This window comes from Marmota flaviventris, chromosome 18 (genome assembly GCF_047511675.1).
Source record: "Marmota flaviventris isolate mMarFla1 chromosome 18, mMarFla1.hap1, whole genome shotgun sequence".
In the NCBI taxonomy this organism is placed as follows: domain Eukaryota; kingdom Metazoa; phylum Chordata; class Mammalia; order Rodentia; family Sciuridae; genus Marmota; species Marmota flaviventris.
Window position 1 is genome coordinate 45,311,205 of NC_092515.1, and position 24,153 is coordinate 45,335,357.

General features: G+C 48.6%; 2 protein-coding genes across 3 annotated transcripts; one reads left to right on the forward strand and one right to left on the reverse strand.

The window, feature by feature from the left end:
* Positions 1-480: 480 nt before the first annotated feature.
* Positions 481-3,960, reverse strand: Ciao2b (cytosolic iron-sulfur assembly component 2B). The gene is made up of 6 exons (XM_071604244.1): positions 3,446-3,960; positions 2,791-2,994; positions 2,557-2,634; positions 2,177-2,302; positions 1,285-1,330; positions 481-715 (listed from the first exon to the last, which is right to left on the reverse strand). The coding sequence occupies exons 2-6, from the start codon at positions 2,935-2,937 to the stop codon at positions 618-620; spliced, it is 495 nt and encodes a 164-aa protein (XP_071460345.1). The 5' UTR covers positions 2,938-2,994; positions 3,446-3,960; the 3' UTR covers positions 481-617.
* A 9,905-nt stretch (positions 3,961-13,865) lies between these two features.
* Positions 13,866-22,978, forward strand: LOC114095728 (cocaine esterase-like). Of its 2 annotated transcripts, none has more exons than XM_027939113.2 (12): positions 13,866-13,941; positions 16,168-16,372; positions 17,285-17,423; positions 18,289-18,422; positions 18,503-18,761; positions 19,186-19,284; positions 19,545-19,685; positions 19,793-19,873; positions 20,277-20,421; positions 20,844-20,978; positions 21,487-21,559; positions 22,010-22,978. In XM_027939113.2, the coding sequence occupies exons 1-12, from the start codon at positions 13,866-13,868 to the stop codon at positions 22,191-22,193; spliced, it is 1,671 nt and encodes a 556-aa protein (XP_027794914.2). In that variant the 3' UTR covers positions 22,194-22,978. The 2 variants fall into 2 exon arrangements, with proteins under 2 accessions (XP_027794914.2, XP_027794913.2); XM_027939112.2 differs by having other exon boundaries at positions 20,844-20,933.
* The last annotated feature ends 1,175 nt before the right edge of the window (positions 22,979-24,153 follow it).

Genomic DNA, 24,153 nt, shown 5'->3' on the forward strand with positions numbered 1-24,153 from the left:
AGGTCATGTCTCTGTAAATTACTCTCAAATATACTTACATTTATATGCACACATATAAATAAGGCCAGTGTTATAACAGGTCAACAATTGTTGGATCTACTGACGGTGTTTTGTTTTTTTTGTGATTAACTATGACTTATTGAGAAATTAACACACAGATTATAACTCTCAGTCTTCACATTGTCTAACATTCTTCAAAAACTGGATGTGGTTATGGTAAGGCAGTTTATTCTATTTTATCTTATTTTTATTGATTTTTCTGATGGTGTTTGATATAAAGGTATATTCACATATTAATCTTTCAGTTTTTTTTGTATAATTTTAACTTTAGTCCCTAATCAAAACACTGGGAGAGATTTTAAAAACAAGTAAAGAACCACAAATCTTTGATCCACCCTACATAGGCACCCATTATAACTACCCTCTCCCAAATCCCAAGTGACTCCGCCAAGATGAAAGATGCTAAGGCATGATGGGAAATGAATATAAATTAAGGGTTTATTACAAAATGCAAAATGTTAGTTTCTCATCATCTATGATTCAAGAAAACAAGCCATAAGCCTTGGGTGAAGCTGAGGCCAGGACACTGGTGTGCAGGCTGAGGGCCAAAGTCAGGCTCAGGAGCGGGCTGACAGGCACTGATTCACAACCTCCAGCAGGTGAGTGTTCTCTAGGGCAGCTGCAACTCGCTCCTTATCTGCAAGCTGTTTGTTCACTGGGTCAGGGAGGAGTGAGAAAGGCAGAATCAAAGCCATGCTCTCTGAGCTGGGGATATAACTCAGTGGTAGAGCACTTGCCTAGCATACGCAAAGTCCTGAGTTCAATCCCCAGTTTCTCTCTCTCACACACACAAAGCCAAGCTCTGACCAGGCTACTAGCCAGTCCACCTCTGAGCTTTAGAACAGTATGTCCCCACCAGTAAGGCTCTTCTGTCCCATCCTTCCCAGGACCCTTGATTAGGGTACCCCAATAACCTGAGTTGACACCTATCCTGCCTTCTTTAGGACCCTTCTCACCCGGCTGCTCATGTCTACCTCCAATATTGCTGAAACCTGACACACTGATCTTACATGCTTGAGGAGTGCAGGAGGGAAGTATATGGTAAGCAGGAGACTTGAGTCAGGCCAGCTTTGGTCTGGGTCACCACCTTCACTGAAAAGAATCTGGCAATTTCCCTCACTCAGTCCCCCACCCCCAATGTTGGCCTATAAACCTCTGTGGTGAGAGAAGCTTCTGACAGCTTAGAGCCCTGGCACACCATCCTCACCCCTAGCCCACACTTACCTGCATGCTCCGAGGCATGGGTCCCTGGTGTGATGTGCACATCCATCTGGAAAGGAGATAACCTAGCCTGAGTGGGTACCCACCCATCAGTCCCCCTTCTGCCCCTTGAACAAAACCCTCAAGCACCACCTCCAACTGAGCCTTCCTCCCAATCCACCCCTGGATTCTGGCCCTTCCATTACACCTCTAACCAATCCACAACCACTCCAACTCTACCCAAAGAACTGGTCAACAACCGTTGATTTAAAGGCCTGCCTAAGCTGGGCATGATGGCATATGCCTGTAATCCCAAAGACTTGGGAGCCTGAGGCAGGATGATTCCAAGTTTGAGGTCAGCCTCCCCAGCTTAGTGAGATCCTGTCTCAAAATAAAACTAAAAAGAACTGGGGATGTGGCTCAGTGGTAATGCACTCCTAGGTTCAATCCCCAGGACAGACAGACAGACATACATAAATAAATAAATGTATGTCTGTGCCCTATCCTCAATCCAAATTCATGCGCAGCTCCTTATATCCCTTCTGCCACACTCTTCACTACTTTCTGCACTTTCTAGATCACAATTTTTGAAAAACCATGAGGCACATCCCCAGCCCTTGTTATTTTTCTTTTGAGCAGGGTCTCACTAAGTTGCTGAGGCTGGCCTTGAACTTGCAATCCCCCTGCCTCAGTCTCCTAAATCATTGGGATTATAGGCATGCTTCACTATGCCCGGCACCAGATCACAATTTTTAATTTTTGTCATATCAAGTTAGAAAGTTTCCTTTCAGTTCTCAACTAATTGGGATCCTTCCACACTCCACTCTGATGTTCTCTTCAAGTTCATTCTCTCCCTTTTCTTTTTCCCCAGTAGCAGACCAAGACATTTCACCCTCAAATCTCAAAATGAACTGACCTTGAAACGCTGGGGAAGTGAGCGCAGAAGCTTGACTTTGATGGACAAGCCAATCAGGGTGGCCATGCTGCAGTGTGGAATGGTGGGCGTGAAGGCCACTGCCACTGTGCTCTCGGGGTCGCTAACCTGGCAGTGGTGGGGAGATGTCAAGGATCATGGCCATACCCAGTCCAGAGGCCCTCTTCTTGGTTTGTTGCTTTGGACAAGTCACCTATACTTTATGGGCTTCAGTTTCAACATCTGTAAAAACAGGCAAGACAATCCTCCTCCCAAATATACCCCTAAATGTCCCTAAGCTGAAAGCCATTCCCTGATGTACAGAGGAGCCTTTCTGACTCTCCCGAACAAGTTGCTCCCCTCTGACACTGGGAGTGACTCACCTGAACCCGAACTTGCTCTACTACGTTCAATTCCTCTAGTGTCAGTGGATGCTCCGGGTCATTGATGGAGCGAATAAGATGTGTCAAGTGAAGGAAAACGGACTTGTGTGTTTTTGGCCACTCAGAACCCTCCGCCAGGAATACCTGGCCAGAATACTCCTCCATCCGCTGCTGGACATCACTTCCCGCCTGTCCCAAGACCCCCCAACCCGCCCGCGCCCAGCAGCGGCGGATATCAAAGATCTCCCGCGCGTCGATGCTGTCGGGAACCTGCTCGTCTTCCTCGCCCGCCGTCACCGGCCGCTCCCCAGAGCGCTCATAGATGAGGGGGTTAGCGTTTTCCAGGAGGCCACCGCCCACTCCACTGCCGCCGCCCACCATGCCGGAACCGCTGTCGACCCGAGTCAGTAAGCTCTTCCGCTCCTACTGGCGCACTTCCTGGGAACGGGAAGAGGGCGGGGCGTCTTTACGGGGTCATGCGAGGGACAAGCGGCGCTGCGGGTTCTCAGCCCCGGGTTTCAGAGAACTGTTGGCTGTTCCGCGGCTCGCCTCTTATCCTCGATTCTGGGAGTTGATCCCAGGGGTGCTCCACCACTAAGCTACATCCCTTTTTATATTTTATTTTTAAACAGGGTATAGCTAGGTTGCCCAGGCTGGCCTCAAGTTTGGTATCCTCTGCCTCAGCCTCGGGATTACAGGAGCCGCTGTCTAGCTAAGAACTAGGCTTTGGCGTACTGGTTACTCGGACCAGGAAATAATTGACATTTATCTCAAACGGGCTGAGAAGGGACCCGGCGACGCTGCACACTGCGAGCCGGTTGGGAGCTGGAACGCGGAGGCCACGGCCCAATTGTCGGAGGGCACTGACAGCTGAGGTTGAGCCCCGCACCAGTTTTCCTCCGGGATGTCCGGCTGGGCAGGCGCTCCGGTGCCCAGGCTAGCTCTCTCTATCCCGGCAGTGTTCTCGGTGTTTCAGAATCTTCCAGTGATGAACCTGCCTCCCCCGCAGAATCGGACCTGGGATTGACCTGCCGGGCCCCAAGAGCTGGGACCAGCAGGCACTCTTTAATGTTAAATGTTTCTCAGGTGGATAAGGGGCACTGAAATCGACTCTCCATGGAGTGGGGATGAAAGACCCTCAGAGTCCCTGTCCAAAGTGAACCACATGAAACACTGGCTGCAAAAGCAAGAGGCAAGTTTATTAATACACAGGCGCCTGCGGGTGCTCAGCAACACCTCAGCCGGAGCTTAGGTGAACTGGCACACCGGGCTTTGGGGTACAGATCTTTTATAGGGTACAGTGGTCAGTTTCCCGCCTAGCACAGTAGCAGGTATCTCATTGGCTCTTTTGAATCCAGCATATAGGTCACTTAAAGGGTAAACTTGTTTTTCACTATAGGTTTCTGGAAAAACCACATAAAAACCATTTGTTATTCATTGTATGTTCCCGTTTGCTCAACCGTGCCGGTTCTTTCCCAACCATCCTGTCCTTTCTTAATCGGTTACACTTAACTGAATATCTGAAAAACACATCTGACGTCTGTGCAGGTGCGAAAGCAAGCCCTGGTGATTTCATTACTGGGCCTAAAGTTATTGGGCTGGGGTCTCTCAGGGAGAGTGAAAGCCCTGCTGATGGGGAGGTCAATGAGAAGTGCACATTCACGTGTGCATTTCAAAAGATGAGCCATGATTGAATAGGGAGGGGCCCGTGCAGACCCCTCAGACCGCGAAGCGGAACCAATAAACTCTGCTTCAGAAGATGATGAGCTTTCAGGGTTAATGGCTCAGCCACACCTCCCTGCCTTTGTTTAAACTGATCCCTTCACCAAATGGAAGGTCCATTCTGTTCATGTGAGGATTCCTTGGCTTCTCCAGTTACAGTTCTGAATCATTAAACACCATATCCCTGAATGCCTCTCTTCTGTTCCCAAAAATCTAACCAAGTTAAGGGAACAATGAGAGCAAGCCTGGGCTGGAAAGTCCAGGTACATACTGAAGGACACTGGCTTTCTCTTATGCACTCTGGGAGCATGTTACTTTATCTGTAAAAAGCTACTTTCTTGCAGGCACACCAGGACTGTTGCTCCTTGGGATACTGGCCATACAAGCAAGCTAATGCTGATGATGTCACTACTTCTTCAGTCGAACATATAAGACCCCTTTCTGAATGGGGATAGGCATGGAACTGAGGGCACTGTGGAAGGGATGCATGTCCTTGTCCAGCCAGCTACCAATGGACAAAATGCTCTGAGAGTCAAGGAGGCACTTTTTGGCAAAGCACCTTGAGGGACAGAGGGACAAAGGTGCTATCTGTTTGGCTTGTCCACACTGAACTCTTGTTGGTGCAGTCACTGATCTGCTGTAAGCTTTACCCTGGAAATCATGTCTCATTTGCTGTCTCTGAGCACTTTCTTTGTCCTTACTGCAGCTTACCCTATTGCCCTGGCACAACTGGCCTGTGAAAATGACAAACTTTCTGCTTCCTTCTTTCTCAACACTTCCTACTTTCTCAACACATTTCTTTCTTTGGGCCACTACTGCAAAGATAGTGAATCAATGAATCCAGGTGTGAGGAGAGGGTTCCTAAGGTTCTCAGAAGGGCTGGCACAGTGCCTTGGAAGGTGGACAAAGCGGGTAGGCAAAGGGGAGATGGCCCAGCTCCCCCCACTGCCCACTAGTTCCATGACCTCTGCCCAGTCAGGGTGGCTCTCCAACAGCACCCACCTCTCCCAGTGGTACCCATTGCCTCAACTTTTCCCTGCTGGTTCCAAACTCTATCTGAGCCTGGACAGGTCCTGCTCCACAGTGGCCTGTGGGTGAGCATGGTGCCCACAGCAGCAGAAGAGAAGGTGCCAGGAAGTAGAGAGGTGGTGGAGATGACGAAGGAGAAATGTGACCATCCCATAAACCCCCAAATCCCAGGGTGACTCCCCTGAAATCAGAGAGAGAGGATTAGGCCTGCCTAAGGACACCTAACATAAAGGATTGAGTCCACTGTTAGACCTCTGAAAGCCCTGGAGGGGCAGGTCAGAAGAGAAGCAGGGATTGGGACATTTCTCTCCAATATATGTGGCTGTGGCTGTATCTGCTACTGACCTTCAGGTATTACTATTACTACTATTACTATTACTAGTACTACTAATACCTTTCCAGTTATGTTTGGCTCTAAGTATTTTGTCCCCTCTGGCCAGAGAAGCACCTGGAATCCTCTAAAATGTCCCCAGGCAAGGTTACTGGCTTTCTGGGACACAACAGCCCTTCTCACCACATGACCCCCCCATCATACCACATCCCAAAGCAAAACAGGGAGGCTGTAGGTTCCCCTCACCCATGGACTTGAGCTGGGCCACAGACATGGCTTGGGTTTCAGGACAAAGGTGATAGTGATCTGCACATGTCAGAAGGCTCCAGGCCCTTATCAGGAATAGTTGCCAGGAGGGTACCATGCCCAGGGTGTCTGCAGCCCTTGATCTCTCTCACCTCAAAGGTTTCTAGTGTGGAACCTGACCAGATCCTTAACACTTTCCCAGTGTAATCTTCCCAGGGGAATCCATGCTCACCTCACCCCCATGGCCCGCCCCTGCCAGGCTTCCTTCCTTACCTGCAGTTGATCAGGCTCTTGGAGGACACCAGGACCTTCCAGACAGGAAAATCTACCCAGCCTCACTGATGGATCCTCTTCAGGTTGGCTCAATCAACCTATAAAAGACCCTGACTCCAGCAACAGATACTGCAGGTTCCTGAGGAGGGGAGTAGTGATGGCTTCTTGGGGACTCAGCCCTCCACAGTCACTGTGGCAATCCACAGGGCCAGGTACCAGTAGCCAAGGAACAGGTGTATGTGCTTATAGCTGGAGACTCTGTGGGAGGGATGATGTTCCCTGAGAGTCTCGACTTGGGCTGTGGGATGCCCCATTACTCTTCTATGGGAAACTAACTTCTATCCACTCAAGCACCGCCAGTGTGCTTCTATGGGAAACTAACTTCTATCCACTCAAGCACCGCCACCTATGCTATTTCAGGCCTGAATGGGTACACGGATAAATGATGAATGTCAACACAGGCCCAAAAAGGTTCCAAAACAGGCCCTTAGAGACACGATTTCCCAGCTTCAGGAAGAGTGAGATCTTAGGCCCTCAACAATCATTAGTCCTCCCCGGAAGTCTGGGCTCCATCCCAGCTTCCACAGAGCCTCTGACCTCTACCTTGTTAGGAAATGACTTTAAAGAAAGGCAGAGCATCAGGTGGAGCAGGGACTGAGAGTGTCTGGGAGCAAATCAGGACCAGAGGTCCAGTGTTGACCATTGCACAGCTTCTGGAATACCTTAATCCATTGTTACTAAGTATTTTAGTCAGTTTTTTGTCACTGGGACCAAAAGACCTGGCAAAAACAGGAGGAAAAGTTTATGTGGCTCACAGTTTCAGAGGTCTCAGCCCATAGACAGCTGACTACATACCTCTGGGCATGAACTAAAGCAGAACATCATAACAGAAGAGTATGGTAAAGAAAAGCAGCTCAGGACATGGCAATTAGGAAGGAGAAAGATAAAGTGTAAGTCCCAAAGACAGGTCCCCAGTGACCCACCTCTTCCAGACACTCCGTACCTATCTACAGTTACCTCCCAGTTAATCCATATCAGTGGATTAATGAACCAATTAGGTCAAAGCTCTCATAACCCAATCATTTCACCTCTGAACTTCCTTGCATTATTTTACACATGAGGTTTTGGGGGACACCTCATATCTAAATCAGAACACCAGATGTCTGCACAATGCTTAAGTCATAGAGACTCTGAACCTATTAACTCTGACTCTGCTTCCCATGCTGTATAAGAGGACTTCCTACATCTCAGCATCTACACAGCCACCCACACCCATGAGGGCTCTAACCTGCCTGTAAGTGTCAGACCATGGCCCATTGCAGTGTGGATCCTGATGAGAAGTCTCTCACTATCAAGTGCAAGAAGGCCTCTTACACAGGGTGGGCAGCTAACCCCTGTGTATGGGTTCACATAGCTCTGGTTGCTTTCAGGGGTCAGAAACTGTAGCCCTTTCATAAGTTCAGGGTATTCAATCAACTCATTCCTGGGAGACCCACTCAAGGACTACACTTTGAGGTCACCCAGGCCCCCAGCCATGGGTTATCTTTTGGGACAAAGAGATTAAAAGACAATTTAATTAATATTCAGATAGAATAATCAGGGAAACTTTCCTGTTTACTACTTTATTTCCATAGCTGAATGTGAAATGGAGACAAAGTTATGCAAAGTCAGGTTTGGGATATATGTGAGCATACTGGGATTAATAAGGAAGGGGAAAAAGTAACTCAGTGGGCATCAGAAAATGTCTGAGCTCTGACTGTTTCCTGACCTTGAATGTCCCCTTAGGCCTTCAAGGTTATGTGTTATGTGGTGGATGAGATCTTCCTGTCCAGGCAATCCCAGGAGCTGCTGACCTCTACTGATTTTCTACATATTCCTAGCATCACTGGTGTCAACAATGATGAGTATGGCTGGATCTTCCACATGGCAAGGCCCAGTTCCAAGTCCTTAAAATCCTGAAGATCTCATTGTGTGTGTGTGTGTGTGTGTGTGTGTGTGTTATGTGTATGTGTGTGTGTAAGTATAGCTCAGGATTTCAAGGCTTACTACCCCAAATTTAAGACTTTCCTTCCACCTCCCAGCTCATAGGTACTGATGATACCCAGATGGAAACAGAGGGACTAGGTAGGCTCTTTCTCAGAGTACTTCAACACTGATGGTGAGGTTCCTGGGGTCCTGCCCCAATGGAGAGAACACCTCTACATTCCTGCTTATGTAGGAACCCCAGGAACAAAGGCTAAACTATGTACATATTTTTGGATAAAGTCTTCCCAGAGTTTGGCCCTCTCCTCCATTCTCAGTCCCCCAAGCCCCATCTCTGGACCCTGAGGCTGCTGACTCACTGTCCTTGAGCCTGCCTAACCTAACACTCCCTGATCTCCTGCCAAATGCAATGACCTGTTGATGGAGGAGACAATGAAGACCTTCACACCCTCCAAGTCCAATTACAGAAGATAATGGACTTCTTGTTCATGATCTCTGAACACCAAATAGTACATTATCATTGTGAGTATATCTGTACCTAAATCCTGGCTGCCTAGGGGGCAGTTCAGAGCTGTGAGTCTCATAAGAGTTCTGGTATCCAGGTCCTGAAACAAGTCTTTATCAGGTTCCTGGTCCCAAGCACCTGATGATCCTCATCTCAATAAATCCTCATGGCTAGTGTAAGAAGCAACCATTTCCTTTACTTTACAGGTGATAAAACTGAGTTATTAACACTTAGTGACTTTCCCAAGACCATACAGCTAGAAGTCCAAGACCTGATTTAACCAAGGTCCTTCCTGCTGCCTCTGCTCCAGCCTGGGACTCCCCATTCCACTGTCCAGATTCAAGCCAACTTTGGACCTACGTATCTTATTGCCAAGGGTACGGCAGGAGAGGGGTACTGCAGGAGAGGGCCACCACATGAGATGAGGAGCCACCCACACATATCCTGTCAACCCCCCAGTTCCCATCCTCTACTTCTTTGAGTTCCAGCATTAGTTCAATTTCTTCAAGGATATCAAGCCACCTCACATGAAGGCCAACCATGGCAAAGAAATTATCGTTGTCTTTGGATCCTACATCAAGGGCAGCAGAGGTGTCTTCTTTATTTCCTAGGAGCCAGGATGGCATTCTAGTGGGCAGGAGTGGCAATTTATCCCATTGTACAGATGAGGAAATTGTGGCTTAGAGAGAGGATGGGATCTGGTGTCTACCATCTTACAACTCTAAAGTTCATAACAGAGTTAGAATCTAAGCCCTTTACCACTTCAATCTGTTTTCCTTCCATTTGTTCCCACCCTAACCATGGTGGTTAGAGTCATAATTGTTTCTTTTTTTTTTTTCAAAAAAGGCATAGTAATGCTTTCTTAAATGACTTCCTAGTTTTAGAAGGAATAAGGAGGCTTCTGAGCCAAAGACAAACTCAAGGTGGATTCAGTTAGAAGCTGAGATGAGTAAGGGCAGGTTGGGCAAGCAGAGGGCCTGGCTCCAGGACTGTTGGGGTAGGGAAGGGACACAGGCCTGGGGTCCAGGGACAGGCTACAGCTAGGGTGCTGAGTGTGGCACAGGAGTGGACAGCTGGATGGGCTTCGCCAGACCTGGATCCTTGCTTTCTTCTTCCCCATAGTTGAGAGTTGAGCTCACTGAGGAGGAGGAGCTGCTGAGTAGGAGGATGATGAGGTACTGGGCCAAAATTACTGGAAATGAGTGAAAGAATGCACCACCCATCTTAGCCTCCTTCGAGACTTGTACTCATCCAGCGTTCCCTTTGTTTGAGGTGACTTCATTAATACACATGTCCTTAATCACAACGTAGCCCCCTCGCTTCAACCCAAAGACCCACTCTAACAGAGGGCATCTTGTGTGTGCCATTACCTGGTCCCTTTCCAATGACCAGGAGGGTGGGCCCTAATGCAGAGCTTCCATCAGAAGCCCTGACAGGGAAGGACAAAACAGGCCAGGCTCTGTCCCATGTGGAAAGTCTACAAGTAGAAAGTCATTGCTCTCCTAAATTAGGAAACCTATCCCCATTGCCCATGCTTCCTGCCTGCCTGGATGCCTGGATGCCTGGCATGACCAAAATCAGGGGGCTCAGGGCCCTGAAGGCCCACAGGCTGAAGTTCTGGACCAAGACTCTGCCCCAGAAGATCCAGGAACTTAAGGGGGCTGACGACAAGCTCAGAGCTGTAGCTCCATGTCAGGGAGGGCTGGGTGGGTGGAGTGCAGGTGAGGTCTGCCTGTGGTACCCACACACGCCCACCTAGGAGCCAGTGTTGACCCCCTCGTTTCATGTAGCCATTCATTCATCCATTGAGCCAACACCTACAAATAACTTACCTCACAATGTTCATTGCCCAGGCTGCTGTGGGTCCTCTCTCGTTAGACACACTCAGTCAATCCCCCCAGGAAGCTGTGGATGGGTAAGCCAGTGTATGCCCACCTTCTTGCACACCCCACTGGTCCTGTGTCCCTTCCCAGCTTCTTTATCTCTCCTTCCCTGAACCCTCTTTCTCCTCTCCTCCCAACTCTCATACCCTCCCCACTTCAAGAGAGGTGCTAGGGGAATGTTGCCCTCTCCTAGATAACAAAAGCCCAGTTTCATTTCTCAGCATGTCTCCCATGTTTTCTTACATGGAAGAGGCCAATACAATACCTTTACTCCAAATGTGCCAGTATCTTAATTTATTCGGGCTGATGTTATGAAAGTATAATTTGGGTATCTTATATACAACAAAAGCTTATTGTTCACAGTTCTGGAGGCTGGGAAGTCTAAGATCAAGGTGCCAGATAACTTGGTATCTGATGATGACGGCCCTTGAATGGCACCTTTTCACTGTGTCCTCAAGTGACAGAACAAACAAACAAACTCTCACAGGCTTAATTTATAATGGTGTTGTAGTAACCTATCTCCTGTTGCTATAATAAAATACCTGAAGTGAGTACATATAAAGATAAGAGTTTCATTTGGCTCACAGTTTTAAAAGTCCCAGTTTGGTGCTGCCATTTCTTCAGCCACTCACAAAGGCTCCCTTCAGCCTCACAATATTTTGGGGAAGTGGGGAGGGAGATGGCTAAATGTGGAAGGGGATAGTATATGGGGTGACCTTGATGTATAAAAATCTGCACCTGTAGGACTCACAAGAACTGTATTAATCTCTACCTAAAGCAATGATCCCAATGACCTAATTACCTTACAATAGGCCCCATCCCTTAAAGATTCCACCACTGTCATGACCTGCATGGTGTTTACTCAGTTGCCTGAACTAGGGTGGTGAGTCAGATTAGAAATATTAACGGTATGAGAAATTTTAGAAATAAAGACAAGACATGGAAATAAATAAAAAGCAGGTGGCACGGTGAGATGCTCTAGCTCTGATGGAGACTGGATCTAACCACAAAATGGAACCCATGCCCTTTATTTATATGGATAGGAACACCAGTGGGATTCAGTATGAAGAACCTTCCAAGGAAAACAGGATGAAGATGGCAAAAACAACTTGGTTGGGGCTTAGCAGGTTATGCCCACCTCCTCTACTTCTGGGCTGCTACATTTGAGCCTAGAGCTGTCTGAGACAATGGTCAGGGTGTCTGCATAAACGGAGTGGTCTTGTATCAGTGGGATTTCACAAAAAGTTCTCAGAAGAGCAACACCCTACCTTGAGATGGCTCAAACAAATTCACAATTCATTCATGGCCCCCGACACACTACCTGTCACCACTCTGGACCTTCCAGCATATGAATCTTTGGGGGGACAAATATGATCCAAAGCATAGAGGGCATCAATCTTATACTTGAGAACTCCACCTCATATGTCACCTCTCAAGCATTCACCTGCTAATACCATCACATTTGGGATTTGATTTTAACATATAAATCTAAGAGGGGGGAAAAACTTTCAAACTATAGCACATAAGTTCCCATACTTCAGCCACCAAGGTTACCAATACTAAAAATATAAAGGTCCCTGACATTACCTATTGTCCCCCTATATTGTTATATTGTCATCTATTGTTGACATTTATTTTTGTCTCAGAGATGTGATTGGCCCCATTTTTGTGAGAAGAAGGACAGGGCATGACCATTGGCTCCTGGCTTCTGGCTGGCAATGGGATGTTGAAGGGAGTCAGGTGGGTTCCTTAGGATCCTCACTTGTGAAGTTTGCTCCTATATTTTTTGATCTGCAGACTCTGAGGACCATATTGACATCAATCATTGCACAACTGCAAGGAGGTTTAACTCCCAACCTTTCTTGAGGTCTTTCTTGAGAATGGAACTAGAAGACAGAGGGTCAGTCTAGCAGAAGAAATTCTTCGTATCTAGATAGATAGATAGATAGAAAGAAAGAATAGATACAATCACATACACAGATATGCACCTGGGACTTTTCTTAATTTCACATTTTTACTGTTATTGTAGCTACCGTCAATGCAGGGGCCTCTGAATGATTGTGCAATAAGTGGCAAAGTTTATGAGGACCTTCACCCTAGCAGTGGTAGACAGCAGGAAGAAGCACTTATGTTATCCGGTTGACATAAAGAAGCTTGTAACATGACTCTGAGTGGGAGGATCCTCACAACTCAGCTGTGAATTAGATCAAGAAAATCAGGGCAGAGAAAGCATCTGCCCAGGCAGGAGCTAGGGCGATGGCTTGGAGCAGAGCTCCCTGAAAGGGAAACTGAATCCACAGCAGCCTTGCTGATTGGGTGGAGGTCAAGGAGAAGTGGTGCTATCAGTATGCTGGCTATTCAGATTCGAATAAATGCTTATTGGTTCCCAAAGATGCTAAGAAGGAACATAGATGGTGCTGGGCTGTGAGTTTTCCTCTAGGAAATCAAGCTGTGTTGAGGTACTGGGTTCGATTCTCAGCACCACGTAAATGTAAAAATAAAAATATTGTGTGTCCACCTAAAACTAAAAAAAAAAAAAAAAAAAAAAAAAAAAAAAGGAAATCAAGCTGTGGGCTCTCTAAGCCCAGATTGGCTTCCATTCACCCATGCAGGGCTCAGGATAATTCAGAATCTCCTAGAGGCACCTAAGACCTAGGTGTTCCCTGGATCAGCCAGCCCTAATTTCACATCTTTCCAGTGAATAAGTAAAGGTGAACTTGACCTTGGCTATTGGGTAATGGGGTACCTACAGAGAAGTGCCTTCCAAAAGAAGGGCCAGACTGACTAGGGAGGGGCCCTCAGGGGCTCTGAGAACACAGTCTTGAGATGAGGGACTGTTGAAGGGGACTCAGTCAGCAATAAAGGTCACAGTCACACCTCCCTGCCACTGTGCAAGCAGTTCCCCTCACTCCAGCAAGGTCATCTGTATTTCTCCATCTCTGGAAATCTTCATTTTGCTCCCTCAGAGAAGCCCTCCAGGTTCCTCCAGTTACATCCAGCTCTCTGCTCCCTCCTCTACTCCTCAACACCCTCATGGGACAGGGTGACAGCAAGGACAGGGAATTAGTGACTCCAGGTGTGAGGAGAGGGGTCCTGGCATCTCAGAGGGGCTGCAGAGGCTGTGTGGCACCTTGGGAGGTGTCAAAGGGGACAAGCCCACTGGCTCCATGGCCTCTGAGAGTTCAGAGTGACTCTCCTGAAGCACACACCTTGCAGGGCACCACCCATTTCCCTGCCTCCTCCCTGCCAGGTCCAAATTCCACCTGGACAGAGGTCCTCCTGCCATGCAGTGCCCTGTGAAGCCCAGTGGATGCAGAAACAGTCCTGGGAACTGACCATGTGGCTTCACCAACTTGGTGTGCAGCTCACCATCGTGACCTATGGGCTCCTGCTGCTCCTCCTCCAGGGTCAGGGTGAGGATCCCATGGGGGATGGCAGAGACCCGGGTTGGATCTTCCAAAGTGCACAGAGACAGAACCTGAGCCTGGAGGGAAGGCGCCAAGGGTGGGGGGAGTTGGTGGAGAAGACACATGAAGGGGATGAGGGGCAGGAAGGTGAGCTCCCTCAAAATTCAGAGTGGCTCTCTTGAAGCCAAAGAGGGTCAGAGCTGCCTGAGGACACCCCCATGGAGGAGTGAGCTAGTGTGAGGGGATTCTGAGGAGCACAGTTTGGGCAAGGGAGAAGCCTCCTGGCCGAGGAACCGGAATAGGAGACACTTCTCTCCCATGTGTGGCTGTGGCTATAGCTTCTCACCCTTGAATAATAACAACAGCAATAAGAAGACCTTGCTGGTTACATTTTGCTCTGAGTGTTTTGATCCCTTGGACACAGAAGTGCCTAGCACCTTCCAAAGGGTCCCTAGGCAAGGTTATTGGTCTGGTGGGATACAGAAGTCCCTGGTAACACTTCTCAAAGCTGATCTGAAAGATTGCTGGGTTCCCTTCACTCATGGGCCTGAGCTGGGGCACAGTCATGGCTTGGCTTCCAGGACAAAGGTAGATATGCTCTGTACCTGCTAGAAATCTCCAGGCCCTTATCAGAAGTTGTTGCCAGGGTGTGTCTGCAGCCCTGGATCACTCTCATATCGAAGCCTCCTAGTATGGGTTCTGGTCATAACTCCAAGACTTTCCCACTCTAATCTTCCCAGAGGATTCCAGGCTCACCTTACCCCCTTGGACCATCGTGCCAGGCTTCCTCCCTTACCTGAGATCTTAGAAAACCAGAACTTTCTCATCAGGAAGATCTTTACAGCTTCACTGAGGTCTTTTAAAACAGTCTTTCTTCTTGGACTCACATTAAAAAAAAAACAAGACATATAGGAAGGTATGGAGTTGGGTTCCACTGTCTTCTTCCCACCCAGTCCTGGCTCCTCCACAGGCCCATCTAGGTCTTAAATAGGGTCCAGGTTTTACACAGTGCTTGTCCTTGTCTCTCACCTAAGCATAAGCTTTTCATATCCTGACCCGGGGACACTTCATACCACTGCAGGGTAGATATTCCTTCTGCGGTTTCATGGAGGACTTGTTCTCAATGAGGCAGCTGCAACAATACTTATCAGGCTTTTTCTTTTATTATAACAAATATCAGGCACTAGTGGCCAGTGGCCATGTGAGTTACGTGGGCTGAGATCCCATCTGGCAAGGCATTGTGTGGAGACAGCATGTTGGTAGGGACAGGAGTGTGTCTTATGGACTTGGAGAGATGCTGGCCAATTTCCTTCTCTGGTCCTGTGAGTGGCTGTTGCCCTGGCCTGACCTGTACCAGGTAGCATCAAACATGCAGATCTTAGGGGATCTGGTGGGAGAGAAGAGGAGATTTGGAGTTTTTAACTTTTTCTTATGGAAACCAGCTCAGATCTATACCATATTCTAGAGTGAGAACTTGAACCTGGGGGAGGGAAGGCTCCAGTGATGTGGGAGCTGTGGAGATGTCAACAATAGCAGGAGAACTGTGGACCTGACTACCAACTTTCTGCACCCTGAAGCACAGAGAGGATTAAGGCAGCCTGAGGGCTGCACAGCACCCAAGAGTGGGCCCATTCTGGAGTAGAGAGAAGAGTTAAAACCAACATACCCAACATCAACCTTTAACAAATATCATGACCTGGACAAGCCATGTATATCTAGGTTGATTTTCCATTGCTTTCTTGCCCTGATCCCCAACCCCAGGAAAGACAGAAGTTTTGAACTCATAGCTCTCCTCCCACAGTCTGTTTCTCCTTACATGAATGATGCTTCTTTATGTCATTTCTTGTCTTCTCAAGCATGAGATCCTTGAGGATGGGAAACTTTAGTTCCATTCCCACAGTCCTCCTAGTGCGTGACATGACCTGGCACAGTGAGTGCAATGGACACTCTTGCCCCATCAGCCCAAAAGACATTCTGCTGGCAGATGTGAGGTATGAAGGATGGTGGCAAGTCACAGGAGCCTGGTGAGCCTGGAGGGATAGGCTGTGACCCGGTCGAGTGATAGCAGTGGTGGGGATAGGGACAGGGATGAGCAGAAAGATTCTGAAGCGAATGTTGACAGATCAGGGTTCCTTCACAGGGCGGAGCTGAGGAGGGCAAACCAGGCCCAGTGCTGTGGGCCAGCAGCTGATTGGGCAGACCAAAGTCTGAAGTGCATCTCTCTGCCCACAGGCCAGGACTCAGTCAGCCCCATCCGGATCACCCACACCGGGCAGGTGCGGGGCAGCCTTGTCCGTGTGAAGGGCACCGATGCAGGGGTCCACACCTTCCTGGGAATTCCCTTTGCCAAGCCACCTGTAGGACCACTGCGCTTTGCAGCCCCTGAGCCCCCTGACCCTTGGAGTGGTGTGAGGGATGGGACCTCCCACCCAGCCATGTAAGTTCTCCTGGGGTCTGGGAAACCTCAGGCCTGGGTGGGGGTGAGTATTCTGAGCTGTGGGCCAGGCTTCGGTAACTTCTTCATCTACACTGTCCAGGGAACTTCCCTCTGCATTGAGAAGATTCTCACATGCGTGTTTCCAAAGAGAGAGGATCACAGAGTACCAGTTGCTAACTTCCCCAGGCTCCCATCTCAGGCCTTGGCACCCGAGAGCATAAGTTGCAGAGACATGTTTGTCCCAGCTTATGTTATGCCAGATGTTCTCTGCAACCAGGGGACTGACGTGTGTCTGGGAGAGGTTCATGTTAGTTCTAAGAAACTATAAAAGACCCACCAGTACATTCTGTAGATTCCTGAGGATGGAAGCAATGGTGGCTCCTTGGTGACTCCCACCTTCTATAGTCACTATCCCAGCCCACAGGTTCAGGAGACAGTGTCCAAGAAACAGGTGAATGTGCTTATAGCTGATGACCCTGTGGGAGGGATGTGGTTCCCTCAAAGTCTCGAATTGGTCTGTGAGTTGTCCTAGTATGTTCTATGGGAAACTAACCTCTACCCATTCATGTACCACCTGTGTGGGGACACCCTATGACAGGGATTATTTGATCAATACCTGCAGCCAATATTTCCCAGACAGGCCCCTAGAGTCATGATTGCCCAGCCTCAGGGGGAGTGGGACGCAAGTGCTCAACAACCTTGAGACCTCCTGGAGGTCTGGGCTCCATCCCAGCTTCCCCGGAGCCTGTGGCCTGGAACTTGGTGGGAAGAGTCTCTGGAGAAGGATCAAGTGTGAGCAGGGTTGAGGGGGAGTGGGGACTGAGGGTGACTGAGAGCACCCAGACTCACTCTGGACCCACAGTCTGGTTTTGCCCACGGCACAGCTCCTGGAATAACTGCTATTCTCACCAGGTGTCTGCAGGATGTGGCTAGGAATACACTGGTTATGAACCTCTTGAATCTGACCCTCCCTCCCATCCCCATGTCAGAGGACTGCCTGTACCTCAGCATCTACTCACCTGCCCATGCCCATGAGGGCTCTAACCTGCCTGTGAGTGCCAAACCTTGGTCAGCTGCTAGGTGGGAAAACAGCTGTTCTGCAAGAAGATTTTTGTAAAGATGAGAATAGTCTGAGCCCCACTGCAGTGTGGACCCTGATAAGAAGACTCTTACTAAAGGTTCAAAAAGTCTTCTTACTCAGGATGGGTAACTGAACCCTGGGCACAGGATTATAGAAACCTGCTTGTCCCCAGAGGTTTTAGGCTGTGGCCCTAGGGTGGATCCAGGACACCGACAACCAATTCATGCCCGGGAGAGACAATCAGGTGCTCAAGGACTGCATTTTGAGGTCATCTGCATTTCCAAACATTGATTACCTGTTGAGCTATTAAAAATGTTGAGCTAATAAAACTGGTTAATGTTTATGTGGGACGTTCAGGGAGACACCCCTTTTATTTTCGTCTCAAAGGGGTTCTGGGAATAATAGAGCCAGAATCTGATACATGGGCAGATTCACAAGCATAATGGGCCGGGTGCAGTGGTGTACGCCTATAATCCCAGCAGCAGTTTGGGAGGCTTAGGCAGGAGGATCATGAGTTCAAAGCCAGATTCAGCAAAAGTGAGGTGCTAGCTAAGCAACTCAATAAGACCCTGACTCTAATAAACAAAAAATATAAAAAGGGGCTGGGGATGTGGCTCAGTGGTCGAATTCAATACTGAGTTCAATCCCCAGTATCCCCCCCAAAAAATAGCATAAGTGGTCTTGAAACTGAGTCCCTTGCTCATGAGAAATACCATGTCACCTGCTGGGGTTCTGTCCATGTAGTAGCTACACAGAGAATATCCAAGTCTAGAGAGCAGTCCAGGAGGGGTTTGGGTTGGGTGAGAGATACATGGCATCTGTCTTGATTTCCCAGGTGATGGTCTGGATCCATGGTGGTGCCTTGGTAGTGGGCTCAGCTTCCATGTATGATGGTTCTATTCTGTCAGCCATTGAAAATGTATTGGTGGTCACTATCCAGTACCGCCTGGGAGTTCTGGGCTTCTTCAGGTGAGCTTGGGACAGGGATGGTCAATGGGGCTGAGTAGACAGAAGACCATCCATTGATCATCATCCTTTCCATTTCTCAGCACTGGAGACCAGCATGCCACTGGCAACTGGGGCTTCCTGGACCAAGTGGCCGCCCTACGCTGGGTCCAGCAGAATATCGCCCACTTTGGAGGCAACCCTGATCGCGTCACCATTTTTGGCCAGTCTGCAGGTGGCACTAGTGTGTCCTCACATGTGGTGTCTCCAATGTCCCAAGGACTTTTCCATGGTGCCATCATGGAGAGTGGGGTGGCTCTCTTACCCAAAATTATTGACATCTCATCTGAGGTGGTTTCCATGGTGAGTGCCCTCAACCACGAAAGCCAAGACACACTGTCTCGACCCTCACCGTCAAGCCACTTCTACTCTGTCTGTTCAGTGGGGACAACAAAAACAGTTGAAGTGTCTTCAGAATTGATGTTTATCCAAAGATTGCTCAGGGGCTTGAGGGTCAGAATCTGCTTGGCTCTACCTCACAGTGGTTGATTTTGCTCTATGTTCTGCAAAGCTGCACCCTGGGGGTCTCATCCTAAGAAGAACCATCTAAGCAGGTGTAATGGCTCCTCTGGCTGACACCTGAGCTTCAGGGAAAAGTTTCACACCTGTGACAATCCACACACAGCACCCTTGAGAATTAGGGTCACCTGCACCCAGCTGGGATCTTAGGCAACACTTTCCTTCCAGCCTGGAGGGATGATCCAGCCCCTACCTGGTCTCTTTGTAGATGGTGGCCAACCTGTCTGCCTGTGGGCAAGTAGAGTCAGAGGCCCTGGTGAGCTGCCTGCGGGGCAAGAGTGAACAGGAAATGCTGGCTATTACCAAGGTAGGCTAAATGATCATGGGTATGGAGGAAGGGCATGGAGAGTAAGAGGGGCAGAAGGTCTGAGTGCCCTTCATCTTGTGGGACAGTTAACTCATCTCCATGCCATTGTCTGTGTTTGAATTGGTGGAACAGGTCATGAGGAACCAGTGCCTTTTAGGGTGGGCATTTGGGGAGAGTCAGTAAAAGGTGGAAACCACTCCGAGGACATCAGAAATTTTCTATTCCCTGACCTTGCTTCCTGTCATTGAGTGTCCCCTCAGGCTTTCAAGACCATATCTGGTGTGGTAGACGGGACCTTCCTGCCCAGGCATCCTGAGGAACTGCTGGCTTTAGCTGATTTTCAACCTGTCCCCAGCATCATTGGTGTCAACAATGATGAGTTTGGTTGGCTTCTTTCCACAGTGAGGTCCATTCCCATACCCCTGGTGTCTGGGAAACCCTGGGGAGATTGTATAGATTTGTAGCTCCAAGTTCATCCATCCCTAAATCAAGACTTTCTGCCACCCAGGGCTTAAACATTGCTGACACCCAGAAAGAAATGGACAGAAGGACTGCACAGGCTATTCTTCAGAGAATGTCGACATATTTGGTGAGTTTCCTGGGGTTCTGCAAAAATTCAAGAGGACACCAGATCAGTGATGCATATCTGTAATCCTAGTGACTCAGCAGGCTGAGGCAGGAGGATCACAAGATCAAGGACATCTGCTGCAAGTTAGCAAGGCCCTGTCTCAAAATTATAAAGGGCTGGGGATATAGCTCAATGGTAGAGTGTCCCTGGGTTCAATCCCCAGTACTGCCAAAAAAAAAAAAAAAATTGAGGGCACATCAGATATCCTGCTCATGCAACAACCTCTAGCAAAAAAGATTGACCTAAAATGGTAATGTATGTGGTCACCCACCCCAAAACTTAGTCTTTTCATCCATTCCTGTTCATCCCCCAACCCAGAGGCCAGAGCCTGCTTAACAGGACTCTCAATGTTCTCCTGTGCTAGATGTTGCCTGCTGAATTTGGTGACCTGTTAATGGAGGAGTATATGGGGGATAATGAGGACCCACAAACCCTCAGACTCCAGCTCCAGGAGGTGATGGCAGACATCCTGTTTGTGAATCCTGCACTCCAAGTAGCACATTATCAGCGTGAGTATATCTTCACTGAATTCTGGCTGCATACGGATGCAGCTCACAAGTGTGAGTCCCAGGTGAGGTCTCTGGTGTCCTGGTCCCCACAGATGTCTTTATCAGACTCTGGAGGCAATATACTTGGTAGCTCCCATACAGAAAACCCTCATGGTTAGTGTAAGAGACAGACATCACCTTCATTTGACAAATGAGGACACTGATTTAATGGCATTTAGTGATATGCCCATGAGAACACAGCAAGGAAGTCCAGGGTTATGATTTCACCAAGAGACATTTCAACCGCCCCTGCCCAGCCTGGGGCTCCCCTTTCCGCTGTTCAGATTGCAGTCAACTTTGGACCCAGACATCTTGATAAGATGGGTAAAGCAGAAGAGCTCAAGGTGAGGGGCCATCATATCATGGCCTGTCCATGCCCCCAGGTTCCCATGCCCCTGTCTACTTCTATGAGTTCCAGCATCGGCCCAACATCTTCAATGACATCAGACCACTCCACGTGAAGGCTGACCATAGCGACGAGATCATCTTTGTCTTTGGATCCTTCAAGGGCAGTGAAGGTGAGTCTTCTTAATTCTCCAGGAGCTGAGATAGGGCCCTGGCTGGAGCCCTGAGGGACTTCATGGTAAACATGAGGAAACTGTGGCTCAGAGAGGATGGAATCAGGAATCCACCATATTATAGCTCAAAAACCTGCTCTATGATTAGAATCTCAGCTTTTCCCATCCCAGTCTTTGATCCTCCATCTGTTTCTACCCCAATCATGGTGTCTAGCATAGGAGAAAAGGGACTTAAGGCATAATCATTTCTAAAATGACACCCCAGTGTCCAAAATTAAAAGGGAATTACTGGGCCAGGGATGAGGCAAAGGTGGATTCAGCTAGAGACTGGGATGGATAACGGCAGGTTGGGCAAGCAGAGGGCCTGGCCCCAGGACTGTTGGGGTAGGGAAAGGACACAAATCTGGGGCCCAAGGATAGGTTACAGCTGGGGTAGTGAGTGTGGCATTTTAGTGGACAGCTGGATAGAGTTGGCCAGACCTGGACCCTTGTCTTCCTCCTTCCACAGTTGAGTTCACTGAGGAGGAGGAGCTGCTGAGCAGGAGGATGATGAAGTACTGGGCCAATTTTGCTCGAAATGGGTGAGGAAACCTGCACACTCAGCCTGGGGGCATGGGCCCTCCACTGCTCCCCTTGTCTGAGATGACTCATTAGCACATGTGTGTCCTTAATCATATCCTAGACCCTCTCCAACCTGAAGACCCGCTGAAAGAGGGTGCTTTGTGGGTGTTGGTCACTCACTGGTCTCTACACATGGTGGCTGGGAGGGTAAGCTATGGTGGTGGGCTACCATGAGAGCCAGCCTCTCACAGGAAAGAGAAAAACAGACCAGATTGCCCTGCCCTGTGTGGAACAAGACGAGTGAGAGGTCATTGCTTTCCAACGTCAGGAAAACTTGACCCAATCTCAATACACTTGCCAGCCTGGTAACCTGGCCTGTCCCAAATGGGGTGGGTAGGAAGGGTCAGGTCTGAGTTTAGCAGGATTCAGAGTGACCCTTGCCCCACCCTCCTGGGAGGGCATGTGCACAGGAACCCCAATGGAGAGCGCCTACCCCACTGGCCACTGTTCGACCAGGACCAACAGTACCTGCAGCTGGACATCCAGCCTGCTGTGGGCCAGGCCCTGAAGGCACATAGGTTTCAGTTCTGGACCAAGACCCTTCCTCAGAAGATCCAGGAGCAAGGCACACAAGTCAAGCACACAGAGCTCTAGCTTCCTGTTCATGGAGGGAGGGAAGGGCTATGTGCAGGTAGGCTCTGCCTGTGGTGCCCACTCTTGCCCACTCAGGAGCCAGGGTTGGCCTCTCATTCACAGAGCCATTCATCCACTCTTTATCTATCCATTCAGCCAACACTGGTAAAGAATTCACCTCATGATATTCATTTCCCAGTCTGCTGTGGGTCCTCTCTTTTTAGACACACTCAGTAAATCCCCCCACAGGAAGCTGTGATTGGGTAAGCCCAGTGGATGCTCAACTTCCTCCACACACACTGGGCCTTTAGTATATTCTTCCCTTCCTCAACTAACCTTCCCAGGACTTTCTGTCTCCTGAAAGAATCTAGACACTCTACAAAGGAGGGCTATGCTTTGAGGAATGTCCCCACACCTGAGTGTTAAAATCCCACATCTACTTCTCAGCCAAGTCCCATGTATTCTCATATCTGTCATTGACCACTAGACAGACTAGACTAGAAACCATGATTACCTAAAGCCGTAGTATCACAGTACATTCAGACTGCTGTAAAAAAAAATACCATCACAAAGTGGTTAGCTTATGAACAACAGAAAATTATTCAGAGTTTGCAAGGTTATGTCCAAGGTCAAGATGCCAGCCTGGTATGGTGGCACACACCTGTAATCTCAGCAACTCAGGAGACCGAGGAAGGAGGATTACAACTATGAAGCCAGCCTGAGCAACTTAGTGAAACCCTGCCTCAAAATTAAAAATGAATAGGACTTGGGATGTAGCTCAGTAGTAAAGTTCTCCTGGTTTCAATACTGAAAATAAAAATCAAAATAAAAAAAGAAAGAAAGATGCCTACATATTTGGAGTTTATTAGAACTTGCTTTTTGGCTCATGGATGGCACCTTAATGCTGTGTCACTACATGGTATAAGGGACAAATAATGCCTGTGATGTGATAAAATCTGCTAAAGATCCCAAATCTCAATACCATCATATTGAAGATTAGGTTTCAATGTGTGAACTGGGGGGACACAAGTTCTTAGACCCCAGCACCTACAGCCTCCAGATTTCAGCAACTAAGGTTGCAAACTACTGGAAAATGTCTCTGCCTGTTTTAAACACCTGCCCACGCATCTCTTTCTATCCCAGAGAGGTGACTGGCCCATACTTGTGAGAAGCAGGACTGGGCTTTTCCATTGGTCCTGGAGTCTGGGACAGCTGAAGTCCTGTCTCCTAAGTTGGCTCTTATTCTCTGTGGATCTGCAGACACTGTGAGCCCCACACTGACATGATCACAACACATCTCACATCTGAGAAAATATTTATCTGTGTGGTGTGTCCTGGAAGAGGCCTTGAAGGCTCAGGAGGTCCAGACATGAAGCAGAAGAGGTTCTTATCCCTGGTTCCCTGAGAACCTCTCCATCCAGTAAGGTGTCCTTCTGCCTTGCAGAATTCCCCCTGCAGCCTCCTGACCATCCCCCACTCACTATGGCATCCACATCATTGATTTTCCTTCTCCCCTTATTGCTGTCTCTAAACTCTTCTGACTCCTCCTATAAAAACCCTCTCATCTTTTCTCATTGTACAAAGGTAGCAAATAATGCTCAATGTGTCTCTGGGTTCTCTCAAATCTTTTTCGCTCAGACATTAAGAGGTTGGATTTCTCATCCCAAAGACCTTGGGAGTCCCCCACTCCCCAATCTCTGACTGACATGCCCTCCTGGGGCACCAATTTTTCCAGGGGAGATGACCCTCTTGTTTCCATTGACTATATTTAAACCCAAACCAAGACCTTCATGAATTTCATGCAAAAGATGACAATTCCATTCTGCCATTTGGGCCACCAGGGGACAGACAAAGTTAACATTAAGCCTGCAGGGACCCAGCACAGGAAAGACTTTCCTTTTGGTGAAGACTGATGGGTGCATCCTTATAGCATTTACTGAGTTCCAGCAAGCATGCCTCTATGTTTCAGTTCTGCAGAAGC